Below are 17,983 nucleotides of genomic sequence, written 5' to 3'. Positions count from 1 at the left end.
GCACGAGTCTCAAAACATATTCCAGAGACACTGCTTTCATAAAATTGTGATTCAAGCTGGTGTGTACATGCGTGAGTACGCGTGTACAGTATGTGTGTATGTCTATTTGTGTGTATGTGCGCGCATGTGCATGCTTAGTTGCGCGTGCCCGTGTGTGTTTGTGAAACAGTAAGTATAAGTATTTGTATGTCTTTTCAGTTTGGAATATTTGTCTAGCAAACACCAGGGCAAGTTGCTTCAGTATAAGTAGAGGAAATATAGTTTAATTGCCTTGCTCAAGGCAACAGCTGCTGAATCACTACATTTCATAGTCAAACAGAAAGTGTTGCATGTATTTAAAACATAATCATTAAATGGTGATAACAAGTCATGATTTTGTCAGCTGTTTTAGAAGAGCTTTGATTTGTCCATTGTAAAGTAGGAGTAATGGGGCGTCAGGTACCCTAGGGGTTAGAGAGTCGAGCCAGCAGCCGAAGGGTTGCCAGTTCTAATCTGTTGGGAAGTGAGCTGGCAACCGGAGGATTGCTGGTATCAAATTCTAGATGCTTTTGCCTGCCGTTGTGCCCTTGAGAAAGGCACTTTACCCCCCACAACAACTGCTCCACGGGCACCCTTCTACAACCTGTATGTATGTGGATCTTTCGGTGGGGTTGGGATAAAAAAGCGGAAGTAACATTTCGGTTGGAACTGTGTACAACTGACAAATAAAGTGATCTTAAATCTTCAGTTTAAAGTGTTCTACTCCTGAGTGTTGGTTGTGTTGTGTTCTCAGGTGAGCTGTGGGAGCCAGACTCCTGCAGGACTGTTATTGTGGGCCCAGAGCCGGTGCGGACTCTTCTGGAACTGGAGGACTCTATGTGGGCCAGCTGTGCCAACTCTGTGACCGTCATCAAGGGCTCCAGCCTTGCCACCCAGGTACAATAGGAGATGCACCAAGTGTTTTATAGTTTGCACAACAGCACACAAACACATACCTCCTGAAATGCCCCTGAAAAGCATCTTCACTTCCGCCTGGCATACTTTTCACAACTGCCTTAGAGCAYAGGCTCACGCACAGAATAATCTCAACAAGCCTGTCTTTTACTTCAACTCAAAACACTTGCTATTGGAATTGTAAACTATATTCGAACTCAAAACTCCTTGAGTTATACATTATTACTTACCCTGAGTACAGAATGAGCTTTGAGGCAGCAGTGGCTCTCTGTGCTTGTACACTTTCCTGCCTGTCCAGTCCTCTGGAGATCAGAGCTTAGCCAGCTGAGTGACCACGCAAAGGAGACAAGGTTCTGTCTGGCTGGCTCCAGCATATCCCTCCTCCGCGTTGAACAGGCGTGTGTGCTCAGGTCGTCGCTGGTCGCTCCTTTCATAACTTTGTCTTCCTTACTAATGCACACCCTAGAGGGCTGACTTCACTGGGGCTGTGATGCGGAACTGGGATCAGGGAAGCAGCGCTTGCCCCTGGGGCTAAGCAATAACTTCGTGATGGGGGCAGGCCAGGGTCGTGATCACTCAGACTCACCCCTCTCTACTACTTTAGTGGTCTAGCCCATTTACCTAAGTTAGAACAGCCTTACTGTCAGCTCTGCTCTATCTTGAATTGATGATCCTTGATAGAGCCGGCAGTTAACACAAAAGGCTACACTGTGCTCCCTGCAAAGCTCCTGTGTAAATGGGCAGCACCACACTGGTGTGACATCGCAGTGTGCCGAGCAAACAGAATAAAGCCCCTCAGACAGTCCTGTGGATATGCATCCATCTCTCCTCCTTCTCCTCCTCTCCACCCTTAGTGTGTTTGAAGCGACCTGTGTGTGTGTGTTCTGCATTGTGACAGAGCTGTGGGAATGGTCCATCTGCCCACAAAAAGAAGGGTTCTAAATCAGGCCTGTCGTCAAAGCCTAACCAGGCAAGACAGCATCGACACATGGGCCTTTGATCAATATTGACAGGCATGGCATGTCTACCTCCCTCTCCTCCCAACTCTATAAGATAGGAATATGCTTACTCRGCCTCCTTCCTCCTGTCCTAAGCATGCCCACTTTCATCCTTCTCCCTCTCCATGCCCAATCCCCTCCATCCTTCCTTCACCTCCATGGCTGTGTGATTGTGGCTGTGGATTTGCTCCTCTCCTAAGAACAGACACATTGTCAAATCAAATCAAATGTTATGTCACATGCGCCGAWTACAACATGTCAAATCAAATCAAAACAAATGTTATTGGTCACATACTGTACACATGGTTAGCAGATGTTAATGCAAGTGTAGCGAAATGCTTGTGCTTCCAGTTCCAACAGTGCAGTAATATCTAACAAGTTATCTAATAATTCCCCAACAACTACCTAATACACACAAATCTAAATGGATGGAATAAGAATATGTATATATAAATACATGGATGAGCGATGGCCGAGCGGCATAGGCAAGATGCAATAGATGGTATAAGATACAGTATATACAGTGGCTTGCGAAAGTATTCACCCCCTTGGCATTTTTCCTATTATCTTGCCATACAACCTGGAATTAAAATGTTGTTTGGGGGGTTTGTATCATTTGATTTACACAACATGTCTACCACTTTGAAGATGCAAAATATTTTTTATTGTGAAGCAAACAAGAAGTAAGTGCATAACTATTCACCCGCCTAAAGTCAATACTTTGCAGAACCACCTTTTGCAGCAATTACAGCTGCAAGTCTCTTGGGGTATGTCTCTATAAGCTTGGCACATCTAGCCACTGGGATTTTTGCCCATTCTTCAAGGCAAAACTGTTCCAGCTCCTTCAAGTTGGATGGGTTCCGCTGGTGTACAGCAATCTTTAAGTCATAAATGTTTCCCCTTAAACCACCTGAGTGTTGCTTTAGCAGTATGCTTAGGGTCATTATCCTGCTGGAAGGTGAACCTCCATCCCAGTCTCAAATCTCTGGAAGACTGAAACAGGTTTCCCTSAAGAKWTTCCCTGTARTTAGCGCCATCCATCATTCCTTCAATTCTGACCAGTTTCCCAGTCCCTGCCGATGAAAAACATCCCCACAGCATGATGCTGCCACCACCATGCTTCACTGTGGGGATAGTGTTCTCTGGGTGATGAGAGGTGTTGGGTTTGCGCCAGACATAGCATTTTCCCTGATGGCCAAAAAGCTACATTTTTGTCACATCTGKCCAGAGTACCTTCTTCCATATGTTTGGGGAGTCTCCCACATGCCTCTTGGCGAACAACAAACTTGTTTGCTTATTTTTTACTTTAGAAATTGCTTTTTTCTGGCCACTCTTCCATAAAGCCCAGCTCAGTGGAGTGTACGGCTTAAAGTGGTCCTATGGACAGATACTCCAATCTCCGCTGTGGAGTTTTGCAGCTCCTTCACGGTTATCTTTGGTCTCTTTGTTGCCTCTCTGATTAATGCCCTCCTTGCCTGGTCTGAGAGTTTTGGTTGGCGGCCCTCTCTTGGCAGGTTTGTTGTGGTGCCATATTCTTTCCATTTTTTAATAATCGATTTCATGGTGCTCCGTGGGATGTTCAAAGTTTATACTATTTTTATAAACCAACCCTGAACTGCTCTCCACAACTTTGTTCCGGACCTGTTTGGAGAGCTCCTTGGTCTTCATGGTGCCCCTTGCTTAGTGGTGTTGCAGACTCTAGGGCTTTTCCAACAGGTGTATATATACTGAGATCATGTGACAGATCATGTGACACTTAGATTGCGCACAGGTGGACGTTATTTAACAATTTTTGACTTCTGAAGGTAATTGGCTTCTCCAGATCGTATTTAAGGGCTTCATAGCAAAGAGGGTGAAAACATATGCACGCACCACTTTTCCGTTTATCATTTTTTTWATTTTTTGAAACAAGTAATTTTTTAAATTTCACTTCACCAATTTGGACTATTTTGTGTATGTCCATTTCATGAAATCCAAATAAAAAATACATTTAAATTACAGGTTGTAATGCAACAAAATAGGAAAAAACGCCAAGGGGGATGAATTCTTTTGCAAGGCACTGTACATATGAGATGAGTAATGTAAGATATGTAAACATTATTAAAGTGGTATTGTTTAAAGGGACTAGTGAGTCTCTATGTAGGCAGCAGCTTCTCTGAGTTAGTGATTGCTGTTTAGTAGTCTGATGGCCTTGAGATAGAAGCTGTTTATCAATCTCGGTCCCAGCTTTGACGCACCTGTAATGACCTCGCCTTCTGGATGGTAGTGGAATGAACAGGCAGTGGCTCGGGTGGTTGTTATCCTTGATGATATTTTTGGCCTTCCAATGACATCGGGTGATGTAGGTGTCCTGGAGGGCATGCAGTTTTCCCCCGGTGATGCGTTGTGCAGACCGCACCACCCTCTGGATAGCCTTGCGGTTGAGGGCGGTGCAGTTGTCGTACCAGACAGTAGTACATCTGTAAAATTGTGCATCTGTAAAAGTTTGTGAGGGTTTTAGGTGACAAGCCACCTTTCTTCAGCCTCCTGYGGTTGAAGAGGCGCTATTGTGCCTTTTTCACCATACTGTCCTTGTGGGTGGACCATTTCAGTCTGTGATGTGAACGCTGTGGGTGGAGACCTTACCGTGAAATGCTTACTTTCAAGCCCTTAAATAACTAACAATGCAGTTTAAGAAATAGAGTTAAGAAAATATTTACTATATTTATTTATATTTAATAAACTAAAGTAAAACAATGTAATAAAACAGAGTATATATTTTTAACAATAACGAGGCTATATACAGGGGGTACTGGTACCGAGTCAATGGGCGGGGTTACCGGTTAGCCGAGGTAATTTGTAAAGTGACTATGCATAGATAATAAGGAGCAACGAGTAGCAACAGTGTAAAAACAAAGGGGAGGGGTCAATGTAAATAGTCCGGGTGGCCATTTAATTAATTGTTCAGCAGTCTTATGGCTATGGGCCTTTTGAGCCTTTTGGTCCTAAACTTGGTATCGCTTGCCGTGCGGTAACAGAGAGAACAGTCTATGACTTGGGTGACTGGAGCCTTTGATGATTTTTTGGGCCTTTCTCTGACACAGCCTAATGTATAGGTCCTGGATGTCAGGAAGCTTGGCCCCAGTGATGTACTGGGCCGTACGCACTACCCTCTGTAGCACCTTGCTGTCAAAGGCCGAGCAGTTGCCATGGCAGGCGGTGATGCAACCAGTCAGGATGCTCTCCATGGTGCAGCTGTAGAACTTTTTGAGGTTCTGGGGACCCATGCCAAATCTTTTCAGTCTCCTTAGGGGGAAAGGGTTTTGTCGTGCCCTCTTCACTACTGTCTTGGTATGTTTGGACCATGATAGTTTGTTGGTGATGTGGACACCAAGGAACTTGAAACTCTCGACCCGCTTTTTCCTGTAGTCCACGATCAGCTCCTTTGTCTTGCTCATATTGAGGGAGAGGTTGTTGTCCTGGCACCARACTGCCAGGGCTCTGACCTCCTCCCTATAGGCCATCTCATCGTTGTCCATGATCAGGCCTACCACTGTTGTGTTGTCAGCAAACTTAATGATGGTGTTGTAGTCATGCTTGGCCATGCAGTCATCTGTGAACAGGGAGTACAGGAGGGGACTAAGCACGTGGCACATATGTTGTTGCCTACCATTACCATCAGGGGGCGGTCTGTCAGAAAGTCCAGGATCCAGTTGCCGAGGGAGGTGTTTAGTCCCAGGGTCCTTAGCTTAGTGATGCACTTTGTGGGCACTATGGTGTTGAACTCTGAGCTGTAGTCAATGAACAGCATTCTCACATAGGTGTTCCTTTTGTCCAGGTGAGAAAGGGCGGTGTGGAGTGCGATTGAGATTGCATCATCTGTGGATCTGTTGGGGCGGTGTGCGAATTGGAGTGAGTCTCGGGTGTCGGGAGGATGCTATTGATGTGAGCCATGACCAGCCTTTCAAAGCACTTCATGGCTCCCGACGTGAGTGCCACGGGGCGGTAATCATTTAGGCAGGTACAGCATTCTCACATAGGTGTTCCTTTTTTCCAGGTGGGAAAGGAGAGTGTGGAGTGCGATTGAGATTGCGCTCAGTGTAATGCAGGGCTAATGAGCTGTTCAGGCGGTGGGACTTTAGTGATACTTTAGTGCTGGGGCTTTAGCCAGCAGTGCTTCTCTCTTCTGCTGATGAAGGACTTGGGTGGTGCTGCTGTTTGTGTGACAGCAGTGATGGGTGGTAGGGGCATATTACCTCTGTCACGCTTTGCTACCACTCTCGTGGTTGTAAGCAATGCAGAACTCAGCTCCCTAATACCACGGTGTCAATTGGGTGAGCAGTTGTTGCCTTCACTTTATTTGATAGTGAGGAAAGAGTGCTCCACTACATGTTCAGCATCACCATCCATTTTAGAAGAGACCTTAGTGCCAAATATATGCTCTGATAGGCTGATGGGCTCTCCAGGCAGTATCCAATGTTGTCAAGGCTGGCAGTCATGCAGCCCTGTAAACAAATATCACTTCCACTAACCTCTTCAATTAAATTACCAGTCAATTAATTATTACTGTGGCTATGGCATTGGGCTCCCAAGTGGCGCAGCGGTCTAAGGCACTGCATCTCAGTGCTTGAGGCGTCACTACAGACACCCTGGTTTGAATCCAGGCTGTATCACAACCTGCCATGATTGGGAGTCCCATAGGGTGGCACACAATTGGCCCAGCGTCGTCCGGGTTTGGCCGGTGTAGACTGTTATTGTAAATAAGAATTTGTTCTTAACTGACTTGCCTAGTTAAATAAAGGTTAKATTTTWAAAAAAGTTTTGTGTTTGGCCTCACCAATGTACAGGGACAGATCAAATTGAAAGCAGCCAGATAATGACATATCCAGTGAAACATATGCTAGACAAGGTGTCATGATGACAGGGTGTCAGTTATTAATGATCAGTCTGTTAATTAAGAATTAGTCTGTTTATGCCAAAATCACTGATTAAACCCCCCTCATAATTTCTCACGGTTCACTGACATTGTTAATGTTCTTTACATTTTATACACGTTTGAACTTGGTCTGTTATTAGATCTTAAATTATTTGAAATAAGACTTCTTGAATTGAATTCTCTATCAGAAAAAAAACATTTGGTAACACTTTATTTGTATAGTCCATCTGTAGAATTTTTTTTGTTTAAATGTAGATGCTCTACAGATGATCAGTTATGGTTCAACTAACAATCTACTAACCCTTGCCCTAACCCTAACTTTAACCCTGGTCCTAACCCTAAACTTAACCCTAACCCTTTTATTTTATTTTTCTAAACCTAATCCAAACATATTTTCTTTGTGGTTGCACTTGAAAATGGGAGAGATGCAGTATCCTCTCCTCCCAAACAGAGCAGAGCATGCATCTACTGCTGTGGAGTCAATTAAAAGAGAAAACACATCAAAGGGTTCTCTTSTCTCCCCACTCTCAAACAAAGGAGGTCCCTCTGGCAAGAGCACACAAACAGGTGGAAATCCCTGTCCGCTGGTGCCTCGCGCTCTCTCTTTCTCTTTCTCTCTCACACTTACTCTCACTCTCACTGTCTCCCTCTCTTTCTGACTAATCTCTTAGCCCCTCACTCATAAACCAAGAGGACCTGTGAGATGATGCCAGAGCCAGCCCCTGTCATGGTGCAGACCTCGGGGGTAGCATGCCTAGCCATGATAAGGCTCGTTGCTCTTCCTCAGCGACTCATTCATTTAAAAAATGTTTTTATTTAACTAGGCAAGTCAGTTAAGAACAAATTCTTATTTACAATGACAGCCTACCCCAGACGACGCTGGGCCAATTGTGCACCGCCCTATAGGACTCCCAATCACAGCTGGATGTGATAGAGCCTGGATTCAAACCAGGGACTGTAGTGACGCCTCTTGCACTGAGATGCAGTGCCTTAGACCGCTGCACCACTTGGGAGCCCGAGTTTTTGCCTGAAAAGCCTTCTCTTTTCCTGTGGTCTTGAGAAGTTGGAGGGTGGGAGGATGTTGTATACTGACACATTTACATTACATTTACATTTAAGTCATTTAGCAGACGCTCTTATCCAGAGCGACTTACAAATTGGTGCATTCACCTTTTATGATATCCAGTGAACAACCACTTTACAATAGTGCATCTAACTCTTTTAAGGGGGAGGGGGGGGGGTTAGGAGGATTACTTTATCCTATCCTTGTATTCCTTAAAGAGGTGGGGTTTCAGGTGTCTGACACAGTAGAAAAGATGCCCCAGTCTGTGAATCATTGGTGCAGTTAATTACAAACTCAAGAGAGACACACTATGGCCTTCTGAGAAAGCAGGGTTGGTAATCTCCAGTCATCTGGCCTACTTGGGTTTTGTGGAAAGATTTAAAGAGGGCTACATTCAGATGTTCTATTGGTCTTTTCTAATCAAGTACTTCAAACAATGTGTAGGCAGGTTGCTTAGGATTCAAACCTTCTCAAACAGCCTAATTCATACTCTTAAAGGAGGTGCTCCCACAATAATGTGGTTTGTACCGTATGCAAGGTAAATTATTGGATTCTTCACACACCACACTAAGACTTTATCCCATTCCACTACCATTTCAAGCTTATATTTATTAAATGAAAGCATGCTTTGCTTTTATACTTACAAGACCATCAGCTTGATTGAGTGAGCTGTTTTGTCTAGTAGTAATGTGGTGCCTCCCTGTATTTCCTTTAATCTTTATTTTAGCAATATAAATCAAATCACATTTTATTTGTCACTTGCTTTGTAAACAACAATTGTGACGACAGTGAAATGCTATTTGGTAAACCTCTTGAAGCTAGGGGGCAGTATTTTTATGTTTGGAAAAATAACGTTCCCAAAGTAAACGGCCTATTTCTCAGGCCCAGATGCTAGAATATGCATATAATTGACAGATTAGGATAGAAAACACTCTAAAGTTTCCAGAACTGTCAAAATATTGMCTGTGAGTAACAGAACTGATTTTGCAGGCGAAAACCTGAGGAAATCCAACCAGGAAGTGCCTCTTATTTTGAAGAATCCCTGTTCCATTGCCTGCCTTTCCTACATTTAAAGGGATATCAACCAGATTCCTTTTCCAATGGCTTCCACAGGGTGTGAACAGTCTTTAGACATAGTTTCAAGCTTTTATTCTGAAAAATGAGCGAGATTTATCAAATCGCGTCAGTGGACTACCAGATGTCTTTCGATTAGTTCATGCGCGCAAAAGTGGTAGCTCGACATTTTCTTTCTCTCTTGTATTGAATAGTTTACCGTCCGGTTGAAATATTATCGATTATTTATGTTAAAAACAACCTGAGGATTGATTATAAAAATGTTTGACATGTTTCTACAAACTTTACGGATACTATTTAGAATTTTCGTCTGCCCTTCATGACCTGCACGAGCATGTGGTTTACTGAACATAACGCGCCAACCAAATTGAGGTTTTTGGATATAAAATAATCTTTATCGAACAAAAGGAACATTTATTGTGTAGCTGGGAGTCTCATGAGTGCAAACATCCGAAGATCATCAAAGGTAAGCGATTAATTGTATTGCTTTTCTGACTTTCGTGACCAATCTACATTGCTGCTAGCTGTTTGTAATGTTTTGTCTAGTGATCGATAAACTCACACCAACGCTTGGATTGCTTTCGCTGTAAAGCATATTTTCAAAATCTGACACGACAGGTGGATTAACAACAAGCTAAGCTGTGTTTTGGTATATTGCACTTGTGATTTCATGAAATTAAATATTTTTATAAAAKAAATTGAATTTGGCGCTCTGCAATTCAGCGGATGTTTATGAAAATGATCCCGCTAAAGGGATCTGTGTGCCAAGAGGTTTTTAACTACTTAGCAGTCTTATGGCATTGGGGTAGAAGCTGTTCAGGGTCTTGTTGGTTCAAGTCTTGATGCATCAGTACCACCATTTTTTTGGTCAGTAGGTGCCCAACATAACAAAAGGTGGTGGTGTGTTACTCAGATAGATAAATCCTGTCTGCATTTCTGATTTCTGTAACCGTTAGCGTATCTGTGTAATATTGACATAAACTCAGAATATGCAAACATGGTCCTGTTTAATCAATTGCTGTGATGATCAAAGGACAGTTCATTACCTCAGTCAAGTGAATATGTAGCTTAAAGTTATGTTTGTATCTATCTGTATTTAAAAAAAGTTTGTAATATTGACATAAACTCAGAATATGCAAACATGGTCCTGTTTAATCAATTGCTGTGATGATCAAAGGACAGTTCATTACCTCAGTCAAGTGAATATGTAGCACAAAAGTTATGTTTGTATTGTATCTGTATTTATTTTTGCAATAAAGATTGTGATGCTACAATTTCCAATAGGCTTATATCTAAAAAATACATACAGCCTAAGGATGGGGGGCTAATATATACACACACATAATTTTAATAGCAGGACACTGTAAAATCCATTATCCCTCTGAAGAGTATGAATTAGTGATGTGTGAAAAATTCAATAATTTACCTTGTATGCGGTACAAATCACATTATTGTGGGAGCACCTCCTTTAAGAGTATGAATTAGGCTGTTTGAGAAGGTTTGAATCCTATGAAACCTGCCTAAACATTGTTTGAAGTATAATAGACCAACATAGCTACTGTAGTACTCTAGGTCAAAGCTGTGTGCTGGAAAACCTTGGTAGAGCAAGGGTGGAGTAGGCATTGTGGTGCTCATGTGAATTTCCTTTCTTTTTCAGCCTAATTATCACTTAAAGGTGCAATATGCAGAAATCGCTCTGCCATTTCCTGGTTGATAAAATTCTAATAGTTCGCCTAATTTCAGTTTATGTGACAAAATAAGCAAGCGCAGAGAATCATTGTACCATCTAAACCACTGTGAAATATTTGTTAATTAACCAAAAAGATAGTATTTTCAGCTGTTTGAAGCTGGTGCACAGAACCGAAAGTAAAAGACGTAAAAACACAACTTAAGAACGGGAAGCATAGAAATAGGGCACATTGAACAGATCTACCACTTGTTAGACTTGCTTTTAATGAGAATGACAGATCTATAACTAACAATTCTATGTGAATTTGGTCAAGTTGCACAAAAAGTGACATATTTCAGATTTAAAACATAGTTTTTTGTTTTTAATCTGCATGGTTTTTACACCGGAAGGTGATTATGCCACATTATTATACAACACTATTAAATACAACTCCTGGAGAGGGGTTCTTATATGTCATTGAGCCACAGTCCTTTTGTAGTGTGCACATTTGTGTGTGTGCTTCTGTGTGGGTGAGTTTTTATGTGCATGCATACGTTTAATAAAGTCATATCTATGATATTATAACTTCATTATGGATAAGGTGTCTACATACAGGTCCATAAAATTGTGATGTGCAGAGCAATGGTAAATAAGCAATTACAGACAGTAACGTCACACTTAATATGGTAATTTGTTTTGATAGCCAGAATGCAATATACCGGTATTATAAATGTCCAGATTTCTCTAGGATAATTTTTTTCTCCAGATTGTGAGCATGTACCTCAGCAGTTCCTCACATAACCCTTATATCTGATAGCAGAGAAAGCTAACCAAGATAACATCACGTGATTTGACAAAACAAATATGTTCTATTGCATTTAGACCAGGATCTCTACATGTAAAATGAATTGTATTCATAAAAAACTCAGATCTACAGTATATCTAATTTAAAATACCAATGTAAACTGGGTCTAACGGTGGCCATACTGTTTGGTCATTGATTTGTATATACATGTTCTGTGTGTAAGCATTTGCTTGCCAGCTCTAGGCCTATTTTAAGTCCCATCTCTACTATGGTTTCCATGGTGATATTATTCACTGCTTCCATAGTGATGTTATTGACAGCTTCCCCCCTTCCCTCTCTTCCAGAGGTTTGAGGTGCACCCAGACCCCATGGTGACCGTGGCCCATATGGTGCGGGCTGGGGGAGGAGTTTGGATGGCCTTTAGTGAGGGCTCTTCTATTCGCCTGTTCCACACTGAGACACTGGAGCATCTGCAGGAAATCAACATCTCCACGCGAGTATCTTTGCACAACCCAGGTACAGTACAGAACGCCCACCCTCAGGTTGGCATAGGGATTCATCTTGACCTTCTAATTCCAGGGGCCAACGTTTTCCTGCTGTTTTTACAGTAGAGCCCAATGTCACCCTCTCTAACACTCCTGCCCTTAAGCCCTCTGATTTAATGCATCTCTATAATTTTGACGGCCCATTCTTGGTTGTTTTTGAAGTATTTTAGAAAACACTTAAGTCAAGTGTTGTATGAAACAACGTCAACTCCACAAGTCTTTGCTATTTTTCTATCACATTCAAATCTGTCTTCAAGCACATGCAAATGCATGAGCCTGACCTGTTGTATTAGTGGGGTTAGGAGGAAAACATATGGCATACATTAGTCCGTTTTTGGGGCCCTCATTGTACAAGAGCAATGAGAGGGCACCAATTAAGTCACACCGACGATGCGCTCCTCACTGGACAGGTATTCTGGTCTTGTCTTGCTGGAGCTAGCTGCTCCTTGGGTCCTGTGCTCCAGGGATTGACCTGAATAAGTAGCCTCCAGAACCCGTGAAGCCCTAATGAAGCTGTAGGGTAAGAGGCTGGAATTAATAAAAGGAGTAGAGTCATGAAGGCGCTGTTAAAATGCTGACAGGCAAAGTTTTTCATTGCATGAGTTGCCATGGAAACGCTTGTTTTTCCTTTAACGCCCCTGCAACGCTGGTATTGTGCCAGTTTCCCCCCCTTCTTTCTATTGGCGTCTCTCCATTTTCTTCTCTCCTCTCTCACTTTCTCTCTTCTTACCTTATCTTTCTCCCTTTCATTTTGTACTGCCACATCTCTTTTCTTCTCACCCATATTTGCTGTCTTCATCTCACCCTCATTTTACCTTTCACTGCAACCCCTTTAGGATGATGTATACATTCTCCTCACTCTCCGCCTCCTACCTTCATGATACATTAAATATACTGTATATCAGCCAACCCAGGTATTTCCATGGGAGAGTCAGGACAAACCCACAGCAGACACAGAAAAGAGTATATGTCTGAGGGTAGTCATTCCACACATTGTCATTTTGATTCAATCTCAACCCAAGGTCCTATGGCCCAGGGAGTCATTACATCCTGATTAACCTGGTGCCTCAACTCTCACACTGTTTCTGAGGGTTATTTTGAGCTGATTCAGTGTAGCCTGTGCTCCCTTTCCGCTAATGCTGTCTGAATGTATTCAAATGTGCCTCCTTCCCCCATGCATCTCAGCCCAGACAGAGTTTGATATTCTCCAGGTCAAAAGGACTGAGGATCAGAGTCGGACAAACTAAAATTAGAAAAAGGCAGTGCACCAAATCAAGCTTCAGCAGCCAGACAAAGATAATTACCGTCAACAGTTCCACTATTGTAGCCCTTTCTCATGAAATGGATGGAGAAGAAAATAATAATAAAAAAAGTCATGTTTCAGAAAGCCCAAGCTTTTCTTTCTCAGATCGAAGTTTATTTTTGTTAGACACTTGTAGAAGACGTTCCTATCGGTCAAGATGTCTAGACTTTAGATAGTTTGGTGATCCTGAGGTCATTTCTTCCCTACTCCAGCACTTCCTGATGAAATATGCAGCATGTATGAGAATGAGAGAGGGTGGCAGGTTGGCCTCAGGGAAAGTTGGGAGACAGGGTGCAAGGGGGGTTAGGGGGGCTAGAATGGGGGGTGGCTAGAGGGGTCCTCAGGGCCCGAGAGAGAAAATGCTCCAGTTTCTCTTCTGCTGTGCTCATGGGTAAAGGAGCACCTGGTTCTTCTGGATACACTGAGTGCACATGTAACATGGAATATTGATTGAGTTATTACAGATCAATGCTCTTCCATTTCCACTGGCCTCTCTATTAATAGATCATTCATTCATGAATTATCCTTTCCCAAAATCACCCTTTAACCTTTGTGGGAATTGGCCTATATGGATGTGGCTAAATTGAAATGTTTCTTACAGAAGAAACATGGAAAGCATAAGCATAACCATGGTAGCAATTGAAAGGGAACAGCTTGGAGATAATGGGAAAATTATTAGACCAAAGTTGAGGACACAATAGTTCACCTGACACAACACTGAATACAAACATTACACTGATTATATTATGTGCATTTTACATTTACTTCCTTTTTTGCCGCATTTGTTGATACCGAAATCTGAAAATACTCTTGTTACATTCATTAACATGATAATAAGTATATTCCTGGTAAATGTGGGGTAGGTGCAACATAAGACAATAAAAATGACAAGGGTTTGAGTGAGAGGACTGACTGGTGTCTCCAAGTGACCACACACCTCTCCAAGGTGTGCACAGTTTCTAAGGGCATTTCCATCTAAAAGGACCCATGAGCACCAACATGTGAAGTTCATAGGAGCATGTCAAATTGGGTGTCAAATGAAAGCTAAGAGTCTATATGTTTGGGAAGGCATAGATAGATGTTTCAATCATTTTCCATCTTAATTAGGCATACGTAAAGGCTTTGATTTCCGGATAAACAGATGGAAAAGGGGTGTTAGAAAACATCTACCAGAAAAAGTATTAAAAGGTATCAGAAATACATCAAAACACAATAATATTGAAGTAAAGACCCCTGCCAACTAATATCAACAGTTATATTTTGTTTTGGAGAAATTGTTTACATTGCCTTGTGCCTTGTAATTCTGTTACCAAAATCCCACATACTGTATCTTCAAGATATTTAAACATTTATCTCCCTCATGAGGAGGGAGGATAATGAAAGTTCACAGAAGTAACAAGTAATCGTCGACCACCAATTAGTTATAGTGATTTACTAATATCAATTTTGTTTATGAATTAGTAAGTGATTAAAAATCAGTAATGGAATTGTTGCAACTGAATTGGCTACAATGGGAAATCATAATAGTCACCTGCTACTGTCCTGCCTCCCACTGMCATACTGTTATGTTCAGCTGGTTACTGTTTTCTTCCTCTTTCTGTTATCTGGTGGTCAAACCAAGAGTGTTAGAACAGTCTGAGTCTGGACAACCTCTCCCTCTCTCTCACTCTGCCTCTAGTTCTCACTCTCCAGTTAATGTCACCTCTCCCAGCTCTTACTGACACCCACCCATTACCACCCCTCTCTTTCTATTTACCATAACCAGCATCCTCCCCCACTGAGCATCGACCGACACCAGACGTCCATGGATGTTCAAATTTGGTCAGTCCACCCAGTCCACAAACGAACCGGGATGGACCAAATCTGAACCTATCATAGACATACAGTATGTTTCACAAGTTTGGATAGCACAGTACTGTACAGTGAGTAGAGCACAGTCAAGTACAATACAGTACAGTGAGTAGATCACAGTAGAGTACAGTCCAATACAATAGAGTAGTACAGTACAATACAGTACCGTAAAGTATAGTACAGTAGAATATAATATACTGAARTCTACTGTACTATACTGCAGTGTACTCAACTGCACTCTACTGTACTGAACTCTACTGTACTCTACCCTACTCTGCCATTCTGTGCTGTATTGTACTGCACTGTACTCTACAGTGCTCTGCTGTGCTGAGCTGAGCTGTGATGTCAAAACTTATGAAACATGAGGAAAATGACATTCATATCCATAATTATGCATTTACGTGTAGTACAGATCAGGGATCCATGATGCAATTCAGTTACTGCAATTCCGTTACCAGGTGTAAATCCATTTCACTTACTCAACAACCAAAATAAATGTTTTCTAACTCAAGGTGCCATGTCATAGCTGACACCCCATTCTTTCTGCAGACGTCTTTGAATCTTATTTTGGAGCAAATATTTTAGAGTTTTGAAAATGTGGTCGCATAAAAACCTGAGGGAGATTTTACTGTAATTCCGTTACTAAAGTTTGCATCGGCACAGTTCCTCCACTAAATTATTTTTTGCACATTTTCCTGTGGAAATTGTTGAAGTAGTCCTTGTGCATAGAGTTGTATGGTTTGTTAAACTTTGAAATCAACATTTTACAGTGAAAAAAAACTGAGTCAAAGCGTAAATCRATTATCAAGGAATTGCCCCTATGCAATTTTAATGCACCTTTATGATTAAAGAAGAGTCTTCAACTACAGTATCAGGCACTTCTTCGAGCTCTCCTAGTTGTGCTGTTGAGGAACTAGAGCAAGCACACTTGTAGTTGTTTTGTTTGGAACATAACTCCGCATTCCCGCCATCACACCATTACTGTTGTTGTTTACACAATCCAAAATTGTTCTATTTTCAATCGCAWTCTGGGTTAGGTGGGTATGATTTGTAAGCTTGTTCTATTGCCATCATGACTAGCTATGTTATAATATTCGATCTTACAGTGTTAGGCTTTCACAAGGCAATTCAGAGAAACAGACCATAATTTTGGTGCGCATAGAAAGGAGTCATGAGTGCATTGAGATACTTCAAAATAAACAAACATAGGCTCATTCTGTAGAGAACAATTTGTCACGCCCTGGCCATAGAGAGGCTTTTATTCTCTATTTTGGTTAGGCCAGGGTGTGACTAGGGTGGGCATTCTGGTTTCTTTATTTCTATGTTTTGTATTTCTATGTTTTGGCCGGGTATGGTTCTCAATCAGGGACAGCTGTCTATCGTTGTCTCTGATTGGGAATCATACTTAGGCAGCCTTTTTTCCTTTGGTGTTTGTGGGTAGTTATCTTTGTTAGTGGCACTAATGCCATGTTAAGCTTCACGGCCGTGTCTTTGTTTTCTTGTTTTGTTGGTGACATTTACATAAATAAAAGAAAATGTACACTCACAACGCTGCACCTTGGTCTCCTTCCGACGACGGCCGTGACAGGTATGATGCCATGTCATCTTGTAACTGTACATCAAACATAGTGATCGTAAACTTTGACACTATATGACGTGAGTTTTATGATTTGGAAATGTAAAGTGCACATTAGGACTCAACGGTGTTTGGCTTGCTTGTATAACATCAAAGCAGTARTTATAATAATCCTCAACGTCGCATCTTTCAAAATACATTGAGTCATTTAAATTTACGGAATTTTATTCACTGAGATAAAACATTTATAAAAGTTGCTTAATTACCGGGAGGGATGGAGGAAACTTCTTGTTGCAAGCGATGCTCAAATTCAGAACAGCTGTCAGTCAAAACCCATACAGCGATGTGAAGCACAGAGCCAAAGCTCTGACATCATGTATAGCATGTTACTGTACAGCCACCATGTTTCAATTTCGGTGCTAATTAGTGACCAAATCTGCCACTTCAAATCGTATACGGGTACGAGTGCAAAGGGTTAATGTGCTGCTCCTCACCAAGGGGTTTCTGTCCGATGCCATAAACAACTGGGAAGGTTCTAAAGCCGAGAAGAAAAACCTGTCCCTTCTGCTAATGGGTTTAATAGTTGTTTTCTTTGGGTAAAAAAATATGGACAGTACCAGTCAAAAGTTTGGACACACCTACTCATTCAAGGGTTTTTCTTTATTMTTAATATTTTCTACATTGTAGAATAATAGTGAAGACATCAAAACTATGAAATAACACATATGGATTCTATATGTGTTATTTCATAGTTTTGATGTCTTCACTATTATTCTACAATGTAGGACATTTTAAAAATAAAGAAAAACCCTTGAATGAGTAGCTGTATCCAAACTTTTGACTGGTACTGTACTTCAAAAGGTCCTCATTTGAAATATCACAGCAAAATATTTATCTTTAGAAACATATTTTTAACACAAAAAAACACTCCTTAGATCAGCCCACTGAAGACCTCTGCATTACTGTGGAAACCGGAGGTGGAGGATCGCTTAACCTCTCTAGGGTATGTGGGACGGTAGCGTCTCACCTCGTCAACAGCCAGTGAAACTGCTGGGCGCCAAATTCAAAACAACAGAAATCCCATAATTAAAATTCCTATTTTACACCATTTTAAAGATACACTTGTTGTAAATCCAGCCACAGTGTCCGATTTCAAAAAGGCTTTACGGCGAAAGCAAACCAAACGATTATTTTAGGTGAGTGCCTATTCACAGAATAACACAGTCATTTTTCCAGCCAAAGAGAGGATTC

At 41.7% G+C, this 17,983-nt stretch overlaps 1 protein-coding gene across 4 annotated transcripts in view; it reads left to right on the top strand.

Annotated features, from left to right (window-relative positions):
• The window catches only part of LOC111969994 (rho guanine nucleotide exchange factor 10-like protein), a 174,501-nt gene that overhangs the window by 142,576 nt on the left and 13,942 nt on the right, over nucleotides 1-17,983 (top strand). For all 4 annotated transcript variants that reach the window (XM_023996458.2, XM_023996459.2, XM_023996460.2 and 1 more), the window contains 2 exons: nucleotides 773-915; nucleotides 11,802-11,973. In XM_023996458.2, the coding sequence (XP_023852226.1) occupies nucleotides 773-915; nucleotides 11,802-11,973 (315 nt within the window). The remainder of the gene's footprint in view (nucleotides 1-772; nucleotides 916-11,801; nucleotides 11,974-17,983) is intronic.

Source organism: Salvelinus sp. IW2-2015, linkage group LG11 (genome assembly GCF_002910315.2).
Source record: "Salvelinus sp. IW2-2015 linkage group LG11, ASM291031v2, whole genome shotgun sequence".
NCBI lineage: Eukaryota > Metazoa > Chordata > Actinopteri > Salmoniformes > Salmonidae > Salvelinus > Salvelinus sp. IW2-2015.
The sequence above is the reverse complement of the archived record's forward strand: the minus strand, read 5'-3'. Positions and strand labels throughout refer to the sequence as shown.